At 45.0% G+C, this 18,196-nt stretch overlaps 1 protein-coding gene across 1 annotated transcript in view; it reads right to left on the reverse strand.

The window, feature by feature from the left end:
* mnat1 (MNAT1 component of CDK activating kinase) overlaps positions 1 to 17,883 on the reverse strand; it is a 61,746-nt gene extending 43,863 nt beyond the window's left edge. The window contains exons 1-6 of the mRNA XM_038967880.1: positions 17,696 to 17,883; positions 13,206 to 13,358; positions 12,842 to 12,915; positions 12,265 to 12,368; positions 11,950 to 12,090; positions 9,498 to 9,626 (exon numbers count right to left, since the gene is read on the reverse strand). Of these exons, the coding sequence (XP_038823808.1) occupies positions 9,498 to 9,626; positions 11,950 to 12,090; positions 12,265 to 12,368; positions 12,842 to 12,915; positions 13,206 to 13,358; positions 17,696 to 17,784 (690 nt within the window). The 5' untranslated portion in view covers positions 17,785 to 17,883. The remainder of the gene's footprint in view (positions 1 to 9,497; positions 9,627 to 11,949; positions 12,091 to 12,264; positions 12,369 to 12,841; positions 12,916 to 13,205; positions 13,359 to 17,695) is intronic.
* Positions 17,884 to 18,196: the final 313 nt, after the last annotated feature.

Consider the following 18,196-nt stretch of genomic DNA (forward strand, 5'->3'; position numbering starts at 1 on the left):
TTCAGAAAAATATTCTAAAATCTGCATAAAAACAATATGCGCATTTTCCGACCAGGTGTGTTTCCATCAAACTGACTTGTTTTGCAGATAAAATGGCCTGTGCGTGATGACGTAGCATCACGCAAAGTACTTTTGCGGTCAAGTTCCCATGACGAAAATGTGTTTAATTGCATTTCCAACTCCACCGATGGTTTGTCACAAAAAAAAACTGTTCTGATTATCAGCTAACTAGTTTGCTATTTAAGTGCACAGGGTGTTATATGAGATATGGAAAAGAGCAAAATCATTTTATTTGATAATTGGCAGCCAAGCACTGATCATCATGTCACAAGCATTCAAATAAGAGCCTACCCCCCATATTTAGCGTATGGGCAATTTGCATGATCACTGTGCACTTTACTAGCATGTGAAGTTCATAACTTATTTCATCTGCTTATTAAACGTAATGCTTTTCCTAGTCGTGGTGGTAGGCCTACAACAACCTGATGTGATTCTTTCAATATTGGCGTTATCACCTCAATGAATTTTTCTGAAACAAGAAGTTCCCATGTCAAACGAACAAATTGTCTATCGACATTTATGAAATTGCACCATCATTTCCTGTTTCCATCAGCCCTGTCATGACTTTGTGTCAGGTTATTCATCCACATGAAACAGTTGGATGGAAACCTGGTTGACAGTCAAACATTCACTCCACAAAACAAAAATACTCTCCTTCTCCCACGCACATATTTCTCTGCTGCTGCCACTCAACCTTTAACCCTGTGGGGCCAGTGACCCAGGCAGCCTCTTCCCTCCCATTCATCCCTACAACACTTCAGCCCCAACACAAGCTAATCAAACCCAGACCGGCCACTCTCTCTCCCCGCTCTCCATCAATCTTCTTTCAGTCTTTCTTTCAGCACTGTATTACTCCTACTCTCCCCTGCACCAATCACCCAGACAGACTAGAGTGATGGTGGGGTGAGAGAGAGAAAGCAAGACAGAAAGTGAGAAGAGAGAGAGAGAGTTACAGATGGTGAAAAGGCAGTAAATCTCATTTGACAGACAGACAAACTAGAGCAGTCCAGAGAAGTTTGTTGCATTCCTGTCCAAAGGCACCTTGAAAACTGGCAGGAACACACACATACTGTATCGCTCACCCCTACACCACACACATACTGTCCCGCTCACCCCTACACCACACACATACTGTCCCGCTCACCCCTACACCACACACATACTGTCCCGCTCACCCCTACACCACACACAGAGCTCCCCTGTTAAAATGTGTCTGCATCACTGTAACATCAGTATTGACAACATCCAGTTCATTCACTAGCTGCCTGCAGATTGTACAATGGGATTGAAAAACAATACCTAACAACGAAGTGTTGACTGGTTTACAACTGCCAGACATTGAGAATAAGACCACATACATGACAGGTAGCATCACAACGGCATTTAAATATTCAAATGAGTAAAACAAAGAAACATCAACAGTTAAGTCTCAATGATCGTATCTCTCCCGCACGTGTGACAGAAACTCATGGTAGAGAGAACCACTACCACAGGGCCAAAACAAACATCTGCAAACATTAAGAGGCCAATCTTAAAACCCAAGGAAAAAGTGTGTAGATGTGTGTGGGTGTAATTGCGTGTGTGTTTAAGATTCCCAAAAAGTCCCCCGTGACATTAAAGTAAAACTCTTGGGACCATCCATCTTAATAAAACCGCAGGGGAGGATAACTTGAGGAAATCACAGTGTACCTCACTACTCCCTTCTAGTTCTCCCTACTCCGGTACGGTCCACGTCAGGCCTACATCAGGTTTAAGATCACACCATCTTTATTCAACTCTCAAGATACTGAATTAGCCAGCCATTGTAGCCAGCATATGATTGTAGAAAAGCAGACCACATTCAAACATGGGAGCTGCTTAGTCAGTGTTCAAGGCCAAGCCTAATTAACATCCGGGCACGAGATCTGATCACACACACTCTACCCCCAGGGAGCCACTACCTACGCCACACACAGTCCACTTGCTCTCGTGAGCAGCCCCTCTCTATCGTTCCAACTGTGGAGCTCTGCAGGACGTCCCAAGATCGCTGGAGACAACCCCCCCACCCCCATGGGTAGCCTAACTTCAGCTGAGCTCTATGTAACCCAGGCAGAGCCACAGGGGGCTCCATTCACTAATGGCCCAGTGATAATTGCTGCAATCACAACAGAGTGAGGCGGCGGGACTAAGACGGCCACAGGGTGGAATTGTATTGGGGATAAGTCTAATGACCAGAGTTAGGATGACCTGCACCAGCGAGCGAGAGGGTCAAATCCTCCCACGTGTGATCCTCCTGCCTCCCTCACCCTCTCTGCCACCCCTACCCGGTCACAGATGGTGCTTCTGTGTGGATAAAAAGCTTTGTGGCCCCCTCTGGCCCACTGAGCACAAGTAGCAAGTGTAAACGCTCCTGCCTTTGCAGTGCCTCCCCTTCCCTCGGAGGGTTAAATATAACCATCCTACAGGCAGCAGCTGCACCAGCGCAAAGCCCTTAAAGCTGACAACTCCTTTTTCCTCTGGGCTGGGCCGGCCTGCCTGTGGGGTGCTGGGGCCAAGCACAACAAGGCCAAACCAGAGGCAGGGGCACAAGTGTGAATGAATGCCCACAGATGGTGCCAATCGGGGGGGGGGGGGGGGGGGGGGACGACAACTATCCTTTACCCCAAAAGTCATCTCCCCAACCCACACATCCCCGCCCCGCAGCCATGGGTCTCCGTGCCAACAATGGAATATAAGAGCAAAGGTGAAGGGTCGAGCCCTCTCCCACATAAAACAAGCCAGGCTTTGAGCGGTGAATGACACACCAGTCAAAATGAATGTCAATCACGTTGGTGGGGTATAAAGGGAAACATACTACTGACATATACAACCACACGTTTAGAGACCCGTGTTGCTACACATAATGGAAGTGTTTAAAAGCAAAATAAGAAATCTGAGCAATGGCTAAGTGGAGCAGCAAGAGGAGGAACATATCACAGCAATGAGAGAAGAAATGGAGTGCGTGATTATGACTCAAGAGTGAAAGAGAAAGAGTGAGGGGAAAGTAGCTGTGTGGTGTAGCTGTAGCAGACTGCCTCCACAGTAGAACAGGTTGAGCCAGTCTGCCAGACAGAGCTTGGCCTTGAATGAGGAGCATGACTACCCAACAAAGGTCACTGCAGAGGACAGCACACTACCAATGAAAAACAGGCCAGCGCAAACACACACCGAATGTGTGTTCCCTAAGGCCCTTAGATTCCATTCTATGGAGTCAAGCCAAAGAGGACCCTGAGAATTTTAGCAAGGTACACATCTGTGTTAAGGGATAAACTTCCCACATGCATTTGACCAAGTATTAGTTTTGCTCTCATCAAGTGCACACATCAGCCTCGTTAGGCATGTCAGCTGCTCTGCTGGCCATGAGGGGTGCATCTCACCCCTGTGGCAGTGGGACGTTTTATTTAAGATGGCGCTGAAAGCTGGATCAAGGTGGAGATTCTCTACAGGTCAACAGCAAGCAGGCATGGAAGACTGTTCTAGTCTGTCTGTGTGTGTGAGACAGCTGCAACACAACACTTAACAGACATCTACACACACATACACAGTTACCTAGGCTACTTCCATGAACCAGTGGATAATTGAACTAAAGTAACAAAATTTAACCAAGGTTCAATTTCGCAAACAAGCTTAGCTATGACAGACTATAGCTTTCAGACTACAACAAAAAGAGGGAGAGAGCCATCATCAATAGCTAGTTTCAGCATGGAAGGGTTACCTCCCACACATCCAATTTCTTTTGATTTCAACAGATGTCTACTTTAAAAAGAGAACACGCTTCACTTTGGTCTTCCAAGGATGTTTGCCCAGGCTGGGTAACGTGTGTGTGTGGAGTACACGGATGTGTGTGTGTTTGAGAGATATCAAGGCAGGGAGGGAGAGTCTCTCTTGTTCAGTGGAGTGCTACAAAGTCAGGGATTACCCAGACTGACTTTGGACCATTCAAGTTCACAAGTACAGTGAAATGCCTTTCTAACCCCCAAAATGCAGTAAGCAATAACAATGTAATACTAAAAATAACATAAGGTAGAACAAAAATACACAAGAAATAAACATGAGGAAGTAAGCTATATACAGGGTCAGTTCCAATGCCATGTTTACAAAGATACTGGTGTGATAGAGGTAGACAGTGTAGGTATAGGGGTAAAGTGACGAGGCATCAGGATATACAGTGCATTTGGAAAGTATTCAGACCCCTCCACTTTGTTACGTTACAGCCTTAGTTTTTAGAAATAGAAGAAAAAAAATACCTTATTTACATAAGTATTCAGACCCTTTGCTATGAGACTCGAAATTGAGCTCAGGTGCATCCTGTTTCAATTGCTCATCCTTGAGATGTTTCTACAACTTGATTGGAGTCCGCCTGTAGTAAATTCAATTGATTGGTCATGATTTGGAAAGGCACACACCTCTCTATATAAGGTCCCACAGTTGACAGTGCATGTCAGAGCAAAAACCAAGCCATGAGGTTAAAGGAATTGTCCGTAGAGCTCCAAGACAGGATCGTGTCAAGCCACAGATCTGGAGGAAGGGTACACGTTTTTTTTTTTACAGGATTGAAGCTCCCCAAGAACACAGTGGCCTCCATCATTCTTATATGGAAATAGTTTGGAACCACCAAGACGCTTCCTAGAGCTGGCCGCCAAGCCAAACTGAGCAATCGGAGAAGAAGGGCTGCATCACATCCGGCTGTGATTGGGAGTCCCATAGGGCGGCGCACAACTGGCCCAGCATCGTCCAGGTTTGGCTGTCATTGGAAATAAGAATTTGTTCTTAACTGACTTGCCTAGTTAAATGAAGGTTAAAAAGGGGTTGTCAGGAAGGTGACCAGAACCCAATGGTCACTGACAGAGCTCCTCTGTGGAGATGGGAGAACCTTCCAGAAGGACAACCATCTCTGCAGCACTCCACCAAATCAGGCTTTTATGGTAGAGTGGCCGTTCAGAAGCCACGACAGCCCATTTGGAGATTGCCAAAAGGCACCGAAAGGACTCTCAGACAATGAGAAACAAGATTATATGGTCTGATTAAACCAAGATTGAACTCTTCGGCCTGAATGCCAACCGTAACATCTGGAGGAAACCTGGCAGGATCCCTACGGTGAAGCATGGGTGCCAGCATCATGCTGTGGGGATGTTTTTCAGCGGCAGGGACTGGGAGACTAGTCAGGATTAAGGGAAAGATGAATGGGGCAAAGTACAGAGAGATCCTTGATGAAGTCCTGAGTGCTCTGGAGCAGGTTATCAAACTGGGGCGAAGGTTCACCTTCCAACAGGACAACGACCCAAAGCACACAGCCAAGACAACGCAGAAGTGGCTACGGGACAAGTCTCAATGTCCTTGAGTGGCCCAGCCAGAGCCTGGACTTGAACCTGATCGAAGATCTCTGGAGAGACCTGAAAATAGCTGTGCAGAGACACAGCCCATCCAACCTGACAGAGCTTGAGAGGATCTGCAGAGAATAATGGGAGAAACTCCCCAAATACAGGTGTACCAAGCTTGTACCATCATACGCAACAAGACTCGAGGCTGTAATCGCTGCCAAAGGTGCTTCAACAAAGTACTGAGTAAATAGTCTGAATACTCATGGAAATGTGATAAAGTTTTTTTTTAATATCTGTAAAAATGTCTAAATGTCTTTGCTTTGTCATTATGGGTTAGTGTGTGTAGATTGAGGGTGAAAACAACTATTTAATCCATTTTAGAATAAGGCTGTAACAAAATATGGAAAAAGTAAAGTGGTCTGAATACTTTCCAAATGCACTGTATAAGAACAGAGTAGCAGCAGCATATATGATGATTGTTTGTGAGTGTGGGTGCATGTGTGTAAAGCAGGGTTTCTGTTAACCTACAGTTGCCGGCTTTTGGCCGCACAAAGGCGGAGGTAGCGGTCCTGCTGCTGGGTTGTTGCCCTCCTACGGCCTCCTCCACGTCTCCTGATGTACTGGCCTGTCTCCTGGTAGCGCCTCCATGCTCTGGACACTACGCTGACAGACACAGCAAACCTTCTTGCCACAGCTCGCATTGATGTGCCATCCTGGATGAGCTGCACTACCTGAGCCACTTGTGTGGGTTGAAGACTCCGTCTCTTGCTACCACTAGAGTGAAAGCACCGCCAGCATTCAAAAGTGACCAAAACATCAGCCAGGAAGCATAGGAACTGAGAAGTGGTCTGTGGTCACCACCTGCAGAACCACTCCTTTATTGGGGGTGTCTTGCTAATTGCCTATAATTTCCACCTTTTGTCTATTCCATTTGCACAACAGCATGTGAAATTTATTGTCAATCAGTGTTGCTTCCTAAGTGGACAGTTTGATTTCACAGAAGTGTGATTGACTTGGAGTTACATTGTGTTGTTTAAGTGTTCCCTTTATTTTTTTGAGCAGTGTATATAATGCCGGCCAAACAGGGATATTTTAGATTTTTGTTGCAAAAAAAAGGCTCTTTATTCATTGATGGAAATATCAGTCGATGGAAATATATTTGACCGTCATGCCTATCGGTCTTATTTATCCCGCACAACTACCACATCTGCAGAGCAAACAGAACCTATCTATTGTGGGATTTCTCCTGCTGCTCCTCAGCTGGTTGCTGCTGGAGTAAAACATGCTTTTATCAGCCCATTCAGTGCGCAACAATTCTAAAGGCAATCGCATGTTAAAAACAGTTTTAGTGCATGATTAAAAATAGCGACTATTTTTATTTCTCAACTGGTAATTGAAGCGTGCCTCCCATTCACCATTCAAGTGCAGGCAACAGGCTATCAGCGCGTCACCACTTTACAATGTGAGCTGGAGGCCGTATGCATTTTGAAAACATACTTAAATTGTTTGAAATCTGAATGTATATTTCATATTATGAGGAATGTCTTACCTTGCTTCAAAGTAGACTATAGCTAAATCCGACCATGGAAACGTGGAGGCAATTATTTTCTAGAGACTTCATAGGCGACACGTGAGTTTCAAGTTTGTGAAAGTTAACAATTTATCCTGACATTTCTACCGTTCTGCATGCCAGTTATGTTTTTCATGTCAAACAGTTGTATTTCAATAACGGTTTTCATTGCTCAATAATTGTCACGTGGTTTATCATAAAAATCTGAATCTAAATTAAAGTTAAAGTCAACTATGCGAAATCACCAGCCTCTGCCATATGGACACATTGATACACCGTGATCCATTGGCAGCTAAAGAAATTAGCAAATGGAACTCATAGCCTATAAGCCAATGTAGCAGTAGCCTTGCTCTTTCACACCAAGGATTGGTGATTATTGGAAAGATTTTTCTACTTGCTTACTCTGAGGAACTACACTCTCGGCCAGTTTATTAGGTACACCGCCCCATTCACAAAAATACAGAGTGAGTCACGTGGCCGTGGCTTCCTATATAAAAGCAGGCAGACAGGCATTGAGACATTCAGTAACTGTTTGATTGAGCGTTAGAATGGGCAAAATGAGTGACCTAAGCAACTTCGAGAGTGGTATGATCGTCGGTGCCAAGTGCGCTGGATCCAGTACCTCAGAAACATCCGCCCTCCTTGGCTTTTCAACTACGACAGTGTCTAGGGTTTACTGAGAATGGTGCGACAAACAAAAAACATCCAGTCAGCAGCAGTCATGTGCGCGATAGCTCGTTGATGAGCGAGGTCGAAGGAGAATGTCAAATTTTGCAAGCTAACAGGCGGGACACAGACAAATAACGGCGCCGTACAACAGTGGTGTGCAGAACAACATTTCGGAATGCACAACTCGCCGAGCCTTGCAAGAGACGACCACAGCGGGTTCCTCTCCTATCTAAATAAAAACAAAGAGACAGGAGGTGGCACTCCCTACTGACAGCTCACGTTGGCCTGCCTGCCAGGAGAGACTCTTCAGTGTGAGGCCAAACCCCCTGCTTCCACATCCCCAGAGGGGTGTCTGCTTCTATCTCCAGGATATGATAGTTAAGAGGCGCGAGAAGCACCCTTTCTACAACCATGTGGTGCCTATAATTGATTAATGGCAAGATCATTTCTCTGTTAATTCTCTTGCTCTCTCTCTCAAATGACAGCAACATGACTCTGCATCTTCTCTCTTTTGAATCCTACTTCAACAGGACACCAAAAATGAAGAGATAAATAAGCCGGCGTTCCAGGAATCAACTGCGACATCTTGAAACGCCACCAAGTCAAACAGCAGTCTTCTGGACTGAGGTGAGGGGAAACCAAAACCACACTGAAACCCAACTGAAGCCTCGCGGCGTCCAGATGTGCCTGGCAACTGCTCTACCCCACCCCAAGCCAGAGGGAGGAGAAAAGAGGGAGAAAGAGGGGTAAAAGTGACGGGAAAAAGCCAGAGTCCGAGCCAAGAGCAACAGCATCTTACAACCTTCTCTCCATCAGCAAGTAGCACTTAATGCTGCATATCCAGTTAGTTAGAGAGAACCACATCCTCCTGAAGTCAGACATACTGGAGCAACTCTTTTTCCAATGGTGGAGGAAGAATGGGCGGTGGTCATGTCTTTGGGTTGAAATGGATATCAAATACACTCATGGTACAAATATATTGCCCAGAGGATTACCCATGCTAGCTGGGCTGATGAGACAGAAGAAAAGGTTTCTAGATTCTGCAAGCAGAACTAGTGTATAGGTATGCGAGTGTGTGTGGAGAAAGACAGCTGGACAGAGAGAGACTTCACATTCTGTCACGGAGTTGGGACTAGTTGAGCACTAAGACAAGATTTCTCCCACACAACATTGCACCCTGGGAAGTCAGCCACACCTCCCATATGGGCTTGTGGAGAGAAAGGTGGGGGGGATATCGCTTTATCTCGTCACGGTATAATGAAAATAAACTAGTGTAAAGGAAAACATAGCCGTTGCCAAATGGAAGGAGGCCTTAACAGCTACCCTGAACAGCAAAGCTGACAACTCAACAAAACACCTAGCCAGAGCCCTCATTCTGTCTCTGAGGGCTGCAGGTAGGAATGTGATGACACTATGGATGAGATGAGGGCTTGTTCCCACACCAAGCAGAGAAGCGCGCTAAGGGATTGGACACAGTGCACTGCAGCAACACTCTACTTCAGGGGCTCCTCAACCATTAGCATGAAGCTAAATCTAAACTGACCACCACTGTAATATGCTAACAATGAATTAGCATTGACCTAAATGGCAGTGTGTGTGCCCCATTAAGCTAGCCAGCATTGGGCTCTGTTTAAGTATGCTAACCATGCGTTACTATTGAGTGAAATCATGCAGGCCGAGTGTTCGTATGACCTTATCGTGCTTTAAAACTAGCTAAAATAGGCCGACCCAGGGTGCATGCTGGACATTCACTAGCATTTCTGTGTGGGTGCTGTTTGTATGCTAACTATGCAGTAAGCTTAAGGCATCCTTCACAGTCAGGACAGTCAGCGTGTTTACACGTGGCGTGCGGTACTCACCATAGGGATGCCGGTGGAGAAGATGGTGGTTTTGACCACCTGTTTCTGCTTCTCAATCTGGGTCTCCAGCTGGGCGGCCCGGTCCTTGTGTTGGGCCAGCAGGATGGTGGCGGGGACATGAGAGCGCTCCTGGAGGGGAACATACAAATACAGGTATGAATATGTCATCATATTTCTGTATGTGTGCACTTATTCAAAAACCACTGACTAGCCATGATCTAGCCTCAAGCAAAACCTGTATTTAAGCCAAGTAAAAGATGGGAGGAGCTTCACCTGTAAATGAGATGTGTAACTTGGGAAACTCAGAATTTACAATATCAATCACACACACATCTCCCTATAACTGCACAACTAAGAAACCAAGGTGCTCTGAGGCTAGTCATTAAATTATTAATGCAGGGCAAGTTAAAAACAGTGGTATTATGTCACCATGCAGCATCTTTACCTCCAGAAAGACCATGCATGGTGTTCAGATGGAGCAGGACGTTATTGTCGGGGTAGACAGGTTGTATGGACAGAACTGGGAGTGTTTTCATCACTAGGCAGGAAGGAAAGTGTGGCGCAGAATAATGAACAGCTGGAGGTGATCAATTGATGGCTCCTTATCAGGATCTATTGCAAACACTATCCGTCTATAATGATCGTTCGTGTGTGTGTGTGTGACCCCGACCCTCAGAGATTTCTAGTGTAAAATGCCAACACACAGCAGCGTGTCCCCGGGGGCTGACTGCTCATCTCCCAACAGACAACAGAGGCCCAGTGTTTAAACAAACAAACAGCTCAAACTGCTATCTGTGATCGCGCTTTACCAGGCAGCTCTACAGGGACAATCCCTTCCACAGCCTGCCGCTAAAACACAATGGAGCCAGGAGGCTTTGGCAACAGAATGCTAACCATGCTGGGCTCCACCACAGGAGGTAGGTGTGTGTGTCACTGGCAAATTTTCTCTATCATATTTTCTTCATTGTACAATAATAGTGAAGACATCAAAACTATGAAATAACACATATGGAATCATGTAGTAACCAAAAAAAGTGCTATGATAACAGCTTTGCACACTTGGCATTCTCTCAACCAGCTTCATGAGGTAGTCACCTTGAATGCATTTCAATTAACAGGAGTGCCTTGTTAAGAGTTAATTTGTGGAATTTCTTTCCTTAATGCATTTGAGCCAATCAATTGTGTTGTGACAAGGTAGGAGTGGTATACAGAAGATAGCCCTATTTGGTAAAAGACCAAGTCCATATTATGGCAAGAACAGCTCAAATAAGCAAAGAGAAACGACAGTCAATCGTAACTTTAAGACATGAAGGCCAGTCAAAATGGAACATTTTCAGAACTTTGAAAGTTTCTTCAAGTGCAGTCGCAAAAACCAAGTAGTATGATGAAACTGGCTCTCATGAGGACCGCCACAGGAAAGGAAGACCCAGAGGTACCTCTGCTGTAGAGGATAAGTTCATTAGAGTTACCAGCCTCAGATTGCAGCACAAATAAATGCTTCAGAGTTCAAGTAATAGACACATCTCAACATCAACTGTTCAGAGGAGACTGCGTGAATCAGGCCTTCATGGTTGAATTGCTGCAAAGAAACACTACTAAAGGACACCAATAATAAGAGACTTGCAAGGGCCAAGAAACACAAGCAACGGACATCAGACCGGTGGAAATCTGTCCTTCGCCCTGATGAGTTCAAATTTGAGATTTTTGGTTCCAACCGCCGTGTCTTTGTGAGATGCAGAGTAGGTGAATGGATGATCTTCGCATGTGTGTTTCCAACTGTGAAGCATGGAGGAGGAGGTGTGATGGTGCTTTGCTGGTGACACTGTCAGTGATTTATTTAGAATTCAAGGCACACTTAACCAGCATGGCGACCACAGCATTCTGCAGCGATACGCCATCCCATCTGGTTTGCTCTAAGTGGGACTATCATTTGTTTTTCAACAGGACAATGACCCAACACACCTCCAGGCTGTATAAGGGCTATTTAACCAAGAAGGAGAGTGATGGAGTGCTGCATCAGATTACCTGGCCTTCACAATCACCCGACCTCAACCTAATTGAGATGGTTTGGGATGAGTTGGATCGCAGAGTGAAGGAAAAGCAGCCAACAAGTGCTCAGTATATGTGGGAACTCCTTCAAGACTGTTGGAAAAGCATTCCAGGTGAAGCTGGTTGAGAGAATGCCAAGAGTGTGCAAAGCTGTCTTTTTTTTTTTTTTTTTTTTCAAGGCAAAGGGTGGTTACTTTGAAGAATCTAAAATATATGTGGTTACTACATGATTCCATGTGTGTTATTTCAGAGTTTTAATGTCTTAAAGAAAAACCCTTGAATGAGTAGGTGTGTCCAAACTTTTGACTGGTACTGTATGTCACCTGATTGTTTTCTCTATTTGCCTGTGTGGTGCTATGTGGCAATCTGTGTTTATTTGTGTGTATGTATGTGTGTGTCTCACCAGTTCGTCCAGTAGAGCCTGCTTGCTCTTCCTCTTGGCCTGTAACTGTCTCTGTTCTTCCTGCAGAGTCTCCAGCCTGCGCTGCTCGTTCCCCTGCTGCTCCAACAACAGCAGCTCCTCCAACTCCTCCTGCTCTCGAGTCTGGGAGAGGAGTCGGAGAGAAAACAATCAATATCATAGTAGACAGAGTATTGCAGAGGAGGAGACAGAGGTTGAGAGAGGAAGCTAGACCATTTAGTACAACAGAATAATGCATAAGCGATGCGTTTCACCAGGCAAAGCAGAGTGAGTCAGTGTGGGGTTACAGGTACCCACCAGCTTGGCCTTGTTCTTCTGAATGATGTCTCTATTCTCTCTCTGGTATGCCTCCATGATCTGTTTGGTCCCCTCCACCTCCAGGTTGTTGGTCAGGTTATAGACTGGAGAGAAGAGAGCAGGGCGGCCCTCTATCAACACACTAGCATGGACTTCACTTCAAATGATTTAGGACTGATACTGGAAATCGGATTTGGCACAAGCTGAATTATGATGTTGCAAAGCATCTGACTCTAGATAATTCAATGCGTTTTGATTAAATAAGTAAGGTTGAATGTTGAAATTGTATATATCCCTATTTAAAATAAACAATAGAAACACATAGGATTTTCCAGTGAATTTCTCTAAAAGTAATTAGCCATGTTTCTGATGATGTAAGCATAGGGGACAGTAGGAGAGGTCTAACACATTGTCACAGTGCAAACACCATCTGACAGAAATCTCTGAGAATTTGCACAGAGAGACTGGTGTGTCTCTGACCCTGGCTGGCACTGATGCCTGTAAAACATCAACATCCAGAGGCAAGGCCAGATCAATCAGGCTGCATCCTTCCCTCTCTCCCCCCGCCTCCTCTCACCAATCTCCTCCACTCGCTCCAAGTAGTCATTGTATTCTCTCAAGTTGGAGAAATCAAAGTCTCTCTTGTTGTAACTGTGAGGGAGAAAGCGAATAATTATTATATGCATTAGGCTTAATGCTTGTTTGCAGACATTACATTGAAACAGCGGAGCTAAAGAAATAAAAATGAGGGATGGATGTAATAGGAGGGGCTGAGAGGAAAAAGTATGGCAGGGAAAGAGCTTTCCTATTCGAGCAAACCCTGGGGGGCCCATTGTCTACAAAACAAACAGCATCATGACAATGACAAAGGCAGCTTAAGGAGAGGGAGGAGTGGGCTGAACACAGAGACACACCCTTCTCCCCCCGTGCCCCTCACTCACATCTTGAGCACCTTCTTACGGATCTCCACCTCCTTGTCGACGGCAGGGTCTTCAAAGAGCTGCACACGGAAGTTACTCTTCCTCAGGGGCGTGTCGCACTGCACACAGTTCCCCGAGCCGCGCACAAACAGCATGTCCACACAGCTCTCACATCTGAGAGGAGACAGAGACACAGACATAATAGTAAACCAGCATTTCCCCAAACTTGGTCCTCGGGACTACGCAGCTGATTCAAATGATCAAAGCTTAATGATGAATTGATTATTTGAATAGCTTGTGTAGTACTAGGGCAACAACAAAAAAACGTGCACCCCTTGGAGTCCAAAGTTTGGGAAACCCTGTGGAAAACACACACAGCTGTAGAGGAAACTATATTATATGGAGCATGCATGTCAAAATCTGTTACCTACTGTATGTGCATGTCTAATGCACTTTTCCTTAGCAAAGGCATAGTGGTATATTTCAAATGTATATTTTGTCTGTCTGTCTGAGTTATCAGCCTCACAGCACGTGATAATGGCCATCTTGTATTTTTACAGTAGGAATCATGAATGGAATGTTGATTTCCCCCCCCCCCCCCCCCACACACACGGAAAATAATCTGACACCCCTGCAATTGACTATGTCTGCACTGGAAAAACAGTTTTTTATATATATATATATATCATTTCAAATTAACTCATAGTCAACGTGCCACGTTGCATAGAATACTAAATCTAGTTCAGCAATGTACCCACAGCTTCTCTCATCACTAAACCATTTCAAATTCCACTGATCCTGAAGTTCCCTGAAAGGCTCTGGGTTCTTTCAACATTGTAATCCTTTTTAAAATGACCTTGAAAGTGCTCTAGCAATTGACCTAATATTAATTAAATCAAAACAATTGCAAAACAGTTATAGTAGATTTAAGCTAAATTACGTTATGACGTATTCATCTGTAGCCTAAGGCATGATGAACTGCATTGATAAAGAAAGTCTAACCACATGACTACTATTGTTGCATGATACACAAATCCCATCTCATCAATAAGTCAATTTCGACCAACAGGAAAGCATTCCAATGCAGCAGGTTCTTTCCTCCACAAACCATCAGGACAACACAGCCGTAGCAACGACCAGAGCCAACTTTGGGCCGAGCAACATTTACTAATCAATCACACCTTTAAGCAGGTAGGCGTTTACCCATCAATTACACTTAAGTGAGGAGTGGACCCTGAAGACAATGGAAAAGGCCTTAATTCTTCCCTAAGTAGGCGGCAGGAGAGGCGAGCAGGGGGGCTGGATAAACATTTGCACAGTCCACTCTTAATTAAGTCTCTGAGAAGCTTTATTCCACTGGAATTCACCTTCTGTAGGCTTCCTGCTCCTAGCTTCAAAAGCAAGCCCCAACATCTGGTTTCCAAATGGCCACATCTAGGGTGACTACTGCCATTTTCACCCCAAAATGTTGTTGCTTATTCAATGTGATGAAATTCTGGGGGAAATCATCTTGTGTCTCCATGTTTTTTTATTTGTTTCCAAAGTCACATTGCTTTCAAAACTTCTTTAGAACCCGAGTCCTTCAGGCCAAGTTGCAGTAAACCCTTTTCACCTCATCAGCAAGATTCTCAATGAAAAAGCAGTTATGGGAGAAACTGCAGAAACTACAGGCCTTTGCCTGTTTACATATCAGATATGGGCCAATCAAAGCAAACTTGCCAAAAGATAATTAACACCAAAACACCCTCTAGTATAGAACAGAGCTCACAAAACATTCACAAATAGGCATAGTGTTCAACAACCACTGGATTTAGCACAAAAACATAGATGAAACAAAAGTTATCCTATACGTGGTTGGTCCCCAGGACCATGAGAGAGCCCTCTGATCAAGTGCAGCCCAGTGGGGGCAGATGTTCACTGTGGCCCCAGGCTACAGGAGATGTATAGGCCTGGCCATATGGAGGTAGAAGGGGGGAGGGGTGCTACTTGTTTCCACAGGCCCACAAAGAGCCCATTCATCAGGCAGGGCCATAGCTTGCCCCCTGCCCCATAAATGGACCACACAACGGACCCTCCACAGGGGAAATCCTGTGTAATTCTAGAGCGAAGAGGTGAAGCTATGAGAAGATTGAAGGGAGGAGACTTTCAAAGTGAACTTGCCATCTTTAGGCTAGCCATCTGTATAGGGCCCTCTTTCTGATTGTGTCTTTCTCCTGCTTCTGGGCATAAGGGCTTGGGAGAGACCATATGTCTAGCATCATACACACGGTTTCTCTAGCATATGCTCTCTCTCCCTCTTTCTGTCTCTGTTTCCTTCTCTCCCAAGGCTGTTCTCACTGCAGCAAAGTGGTGAGTGAGCCCTGCATCCCCCAGCCCTCTCTCTCCCTCACCTGTCCTGTTCAGAGCTCCTGGCTCATATCTCTCCCATCTGCAGCTGTCAGCAGGTCAGGGGGAGGTAAACAGGGGCCTGGCAGGGCAAAAACAAACCCCCCCACCACCACAACCCAAGGGCCAGTGACATTGCCTGCCTCCCTCCTCCTCTACGGTAGAGAAGGTAAGTACAACACAGCCACATAGGGGCTGGTTCACCCGCTTCTCCCATGAAGCCCTCTCCATGCTCTGGACTGGGCCTAGACCCAGACAAGAGATCCCTTTGTGTAGTAATCACCTGTAGTAATCATCAAACAGTGCTAACCTGCTGTGACACCCTTTCCTGCCTGTGACACCCAACACCTGCAGAGCCACAGCCAGAAAATACTGGGACACTTGATTGGCTCTTAAAACTAAATGGGAAGAGGAATTTCATAAATTACAATGTACATTATCAAGCATGGGAAAGAGTAAAACTTCCTAAATTAGTTTTCGAATAAACTACCTCGCTCTGCACTCTAATGGGTAGGTGACTGACAGACACACAAGAACTTAGCCTCCACCTGCAGATGTGTCCCTATCACTCCTTCCTCAATCTCTACATACCCACCCTAATGTACCTGGCCCACCGTCATCTGTGCCCAGTCCCTGCTTCCAAATGCCAAAGGACACAGGCCCTGCATTACGGTGTGTAGGTAATAAATAACATAAGGCCAGTGTCACTGGCGACGGGGACACTAAATGTGCTGCTGTGGGATTTAAATTTAGACACAGGGTGAAGAGGTTACATATAGCGTGTGGGACGGCCTACACCGGAATGGCTTCATAGCGTTGTCAGCTGTCAGCAAGACTCTCTCCCCAGTGCAGATAAGATCTTGCCACAGTTTGACCAACCGTCAGTCAGACCAACGGACAGACAGGAAGATAAACTGGTCGGCACAGGATATTTTTGTTTGTTCAATTTCATTCAAACATAGTGAATCATAATCAACACATTGTCTATGGAACTTATGTCAAGTTTAGGCTCTTTTGTGACAAATCATTTGGTTCTGGGTTCCAAGACTGTGTAAATATTGTGCATCAACAATAGCATACCAAACCTTGAAATCATGAGTTATCAAATGACCAGCAGTAAGGACAGTCAAAAACAATTACCAATGTGTGTGGTTGCAGTTTCCTAGCAGCACCCAAATAATCTGGTAAACAGTTCTTAAGATCACCATCAAGGTGAACGGAGCTAGGGAAGGGTTATCCTCTAAATTGCAAAGTTATTTACATTTTCTCCCAGTGTGACCCTGCGTCCAGATAGAACAGAAGCTCTGAGTTATGAGTGTGATGACCTGATGACGAAGCACGGCCACTTCCTGATGGTACGGATAATAAACAAACAGGGTCAAACATATGCGCCAACAGACACCAGCATTTTCCTCACGCGCCACTGTCACTGCATAACAACACCCATAAAAATCAACCCGTCTCCTCTCCTTCATCAGGGAGACTGGGAGGATGTCTGGGCTTACAAACAGGGGATGTAATTGAGGACAGCTTTCTTGCAATATTTTTCTGTTACTTCCATAGAGACTGAGGCAGTACATCAACCTGAGTTGATAGCTTTATGGTTACGTTTCAGTATCACATGTTCTTGCAATAAAAATAAACAACAAGCCAGCGTTGTCTATTTAAGTGATTAATGCCCGAGAAGACGGTTTTTGGAGGATATATTGGCACGGGTGTTAAGCCAGAGACTTAAACATTTACTTGTGCATTCTGTACAACTTGTAAACAAGACACGCTGAGACAAGGCGAAGTGTTTATGTTGCAGATAGAAAGGGATGAAAAACAGCAAACATGTTGACATCGTGCACCTAAAAGGTCATAGTTCTTCACTTTCAGCTTTGCTAGCTACATAGTAACGTCAACGGAATCAACTCCACGAGTTGAGTTTAGTCGACTAGCTAACGTTACATAGCAGAAGTAACGTACTACTAGCTAACATGACATTGTATATTCCTTGTGGTAGTTGTCTGGCTAAATAACATATTTAACGGGTTGAAAACCTGCAGCTATATCTGTGAAGCTAGCTCGCTCAGGACACTGCTGGGCTTGCTAGCTAGTTAGCATGAATGGATAACGTTACTCACAGCGTGTGGCCACAAACATTCACCATCAGTTTCAGAGAAGGATTCCTGTATTTTGTTGTCTTGCATCTCGGACACCCTTGGTCGTCCATCTCTACAAAGCACAGAAATGAGAGAAAACAGAACTAAAATGAACTAGCCAGCTAGCTAATAAGTTAGCATTCTTTCTTGACAGTTCACTCAAGCGGTCAAATGTGTCACCTTCAAATAGTCCCGATAAGAACGTCGCTGGTAAGAACGCTTCCTAGTTAATAGTTCCTCAAAGTGCATCGCACAAAGAGGACAAATGCAACATAGTGATAAATATTGTTACTGTCCAATGATCACAAGAAAAAACTCACACACACGAACATTTCAGAATTCCACAATGCTTAGGCCTACCGGTATTTCAAAAATGTAGCCTAACTTTCATCATTTACTTTTTTACATTAATCGAAGGTGGAATTGAAGGCATAATGGCAAGGGTAGGCTTTCATCTCACCGAGTATGTCTTTCTTTCTCTAA

Source organism: Salvelinus namaycush, chromosome 28, assembly GCF_016432855.1.
Source record: "Salvelinus namaycush isolate Seneca chromosome 28, SaNama_1.0, whole genome shotgun sequence".
Taxonomy (NCBI): Eukaryota; Metazoa; Chordata; class Actinopteri; order Salmoniformes; family Salmonidae; genus Salvelinus; species Salvelinus namaycush.